At 31.5% G+C, this 2,828-nt stretch overlaps 1 protein-coding gene across 1 annotated transcript in view; it reads right to left on the reverse strand.

The window, feature by feature from the left end:
* The window catches only part of Herc6 (HECT and RLD domain containing E3 ubiquitin protein ligase family member 6), a 68,965-nt gene that overhangs the window by 3,855 nt on the left and 62,282 nt on the right, over positions 1-2,828 (reverse strand). The window contains exons 18-20 of the mRNA XM_021164082.2: positions 2,257-2,423; positions 671-734; positions 281-351 (exon numbers count right to left, since the gene is read on the reverse strand). Coding sequence (XP_021019741.1) covers positions 281-351; positions 671-734; positions 2,257-2,423 — 302 coding nt within the window. The remainder of the gene's footprint in view (positions 1-280; positions 352-670; positions 735-2,256; positions 2,424-2,828) is intronic.

The raw sequence follows: 2,828 nt of genomic DNA on the forward strand, positions 1-2,828 counted from the left end.
CATTTCTGATTTTGTTAATTAGGATGCTTTCCCTCTGCCCTCTAGTGAGTCTGGCTAAGGGTTTATCTATCTTGTTGATTTTTCTCAAAGAACCAGCTCCTCGATTGTTTGACAGAAATATTTATAATTGAATCATTTCTTCTCTTCTCCTACCTGTTTAGCATTCTAAAAAAAAAAAAAACTAAAACAAACATCCAAGAAGCTCAAATATACTTTAAATTGTATCAGTACAAACATTTTATGCCTATTCAAAGTAGATATTTTAGGTCTCTAAACTTACTTGTTGGTTTCGTTCACAGGCACAGAGATCCCATCTGGAATTAAATCAACATCTTTTTGATCCCAGTATATCTATAACCAAAATATAATCAACTGATTAACTTAAAAATGATCTGTCATTATTATCCATATACCTCCCCTAAAATTTTACAGCAATTATCTTTAAAAATATTGATAATTTATATTAAATATTCTATAATAAAATTATGTTTAAAGTAATAGATAATGGCTGGGGAATATATATTAATTGTATAATACTTTATTGGCATAGGTGCAATCTCCAACAACTCCTTGTGACACTAAAACAAACAAACATATACACATACATACATACATACATAAACAAAAACTGATTAAAGCCAACCTATAATCGAGATTTATTGCTACTCACAGAAAAATACATGTGAAGTTCTTCAATATCATCAGCCTCACAATTTTGAACTTCTTGCAAATTCCTATTGAAAAATTAATTTAAAATGACATATTTGATGTTATAAAAATTCAAAGTGATAATCATTCAGTGGGGGAAATTAAGTAATACAGACAGGCACAAAATTCAGTATAAATTTTGTCTCCTACTCCTTCTCACTCATCTTCTTAGAATAATCTTGATTTAGAATTTGATTTGTTAGCCAACTCTACCTCATTGATAGTGCAGTGTACTGTGAAAATGATTATGCAGACAAGGCTCTAAAGCAGAGAAATTACTTTGCCAAGTCCATGGTGTCTTTGGTTGTCACAGTTAAAGGTTGTCATCTAGTGAGTAGTGACTCTAGACACTTTCAAATACATCACATGCCCTGCAAAACCTGCCACAAAGAGAAGTAAAACAGCCAATGCCTGTGGTTATGGCTCAGTAGATGCGCTGTTTAAAAGGGAGGAGGCCCAGGGTTGGATACCCAATCAAAACATTCAAAACATTCAAAACAGAAAAGGCCAAAATATCAAATTGTCACTCTTGAGAAACCCTTCTTTAAGAAAAATCTATCACTAATGGACCACACACACACACACACACACAAAAGAAACATTTCATTCAATTTGTTATCAATACTTTAAGAAAAATTTGTGGCAGAAAAAGGACATTTTATCCACTTAGTTCCTAGTGAACCTGAACATGCTTTTATTTTTGGATAAACCATATTCATATTCACTTATGGCACTATTTCTTTATAAACCACATATATATGTACTTATGGTACTAACTCAATTTATAAACCATATAAATGTACTATAGCACTATATTAATAAACCACATCTAAATACATACACTTATAACACTGTATCTATTTATAAATTATGTCTGTATAAACATAGTCATAGTACTATATTTTTACAAATCACATCTATCTGTGCCATCCTATCACACCGTATTTATAAACCATATCTATGTGTATATATATACATGTTTATATCACTGTATCCATTTATAAGCCACAACTATGTGCATGTACTTATCATGCTATATTTATTATAAACCATATGTATATATGAACTTATAGCACTATTTATAAGTCATATCTATATCTCTATATATGCACTTATAAGCACTAATTTACTTATAAACCACATTACATATATTTATAAGTATAGCACTGCATCTGTTTATAAGTTACATATATATGCACTTATACATTGTATACATTTGTAAACCATATCTATATATGTATATGCTCTTATAGCATCATATATATTTATAGGATAAGAAGGATGACACATGTTCATCCTGAGAACTCCCCTAAGTACTTTCCACCTTGATAAAGAACCCAGGTCCAGACTCTTTATTATACTGGTTTTTTGATCAGAGGAACATCTGCTTTTTCTTCATTTCTGAAGGCTTACTCTATTTACTGCAAGTCATGCTAACGGAAGCCCATCTATAGGACACACAACATTAAAATTGAAGACCTGACCTGTGTCATGTGTGATATTAATGGTCCTTAACGCTGCTTTCATAAAGCAAGTATATGTACTTACCTCCCCAAGGGAAGACTAAGTTCTTTTAAGTCTTCCAAAGACGGCTTTTGGTTCAAAAGTTTTTTATATAAAGCCAGTGGAAAAGGAAGGTTGATAACCTTTAAGTTATGTAGGGAGAGTCCACATAAGATCCCAAATAGGAAATAGCTGCTCTTCTCAAACTTGGGCTGGAAAATACATTTGAAAAAAGTTCCTAAGCTATTATAAATAACCAGTTCTACAAAGGCACAACTAGACCAAAAAAGGAACAAATTTTAGCTTCCTTTACTAGTTAATATCACAAGTTAGACAAAAACTGGGTTTCAAAGAATAGAAAAATTCAGAATCTTTTATAAGTTATAATACAATTTCGATTTTCTTCCATAATGTTCGTTGTATTCTTTATGTTTATTTGTTTTTGTTTGTTTGCTTGAGACATACTTAGAAAACATTCTTTTGATAGTTCTCAAAACTAACTGTATAACTGAGGGTGACCTTGAACTCCTCTTTTTTTTTAATTGGGTATTTATTTCATTTACATTTCCAATGCTATTCCAAAAGTCCCCCACACGCTCCTCCACCCACTCCCCCAC

The sequence above is a fragment of the Mus caroli genome, chromosome 6, assembly GCF_900094665.2.
Source record: "Mus caroli chromosome 6, CAROLI_EIJ_v1.1, whole genome shotgun sequence".
Taxonomy (NCBI): Eukaryota; Metazoa; Chordata; class Mammalia; order Rodentia; family Muridae; genus Mus; species Mus caroli.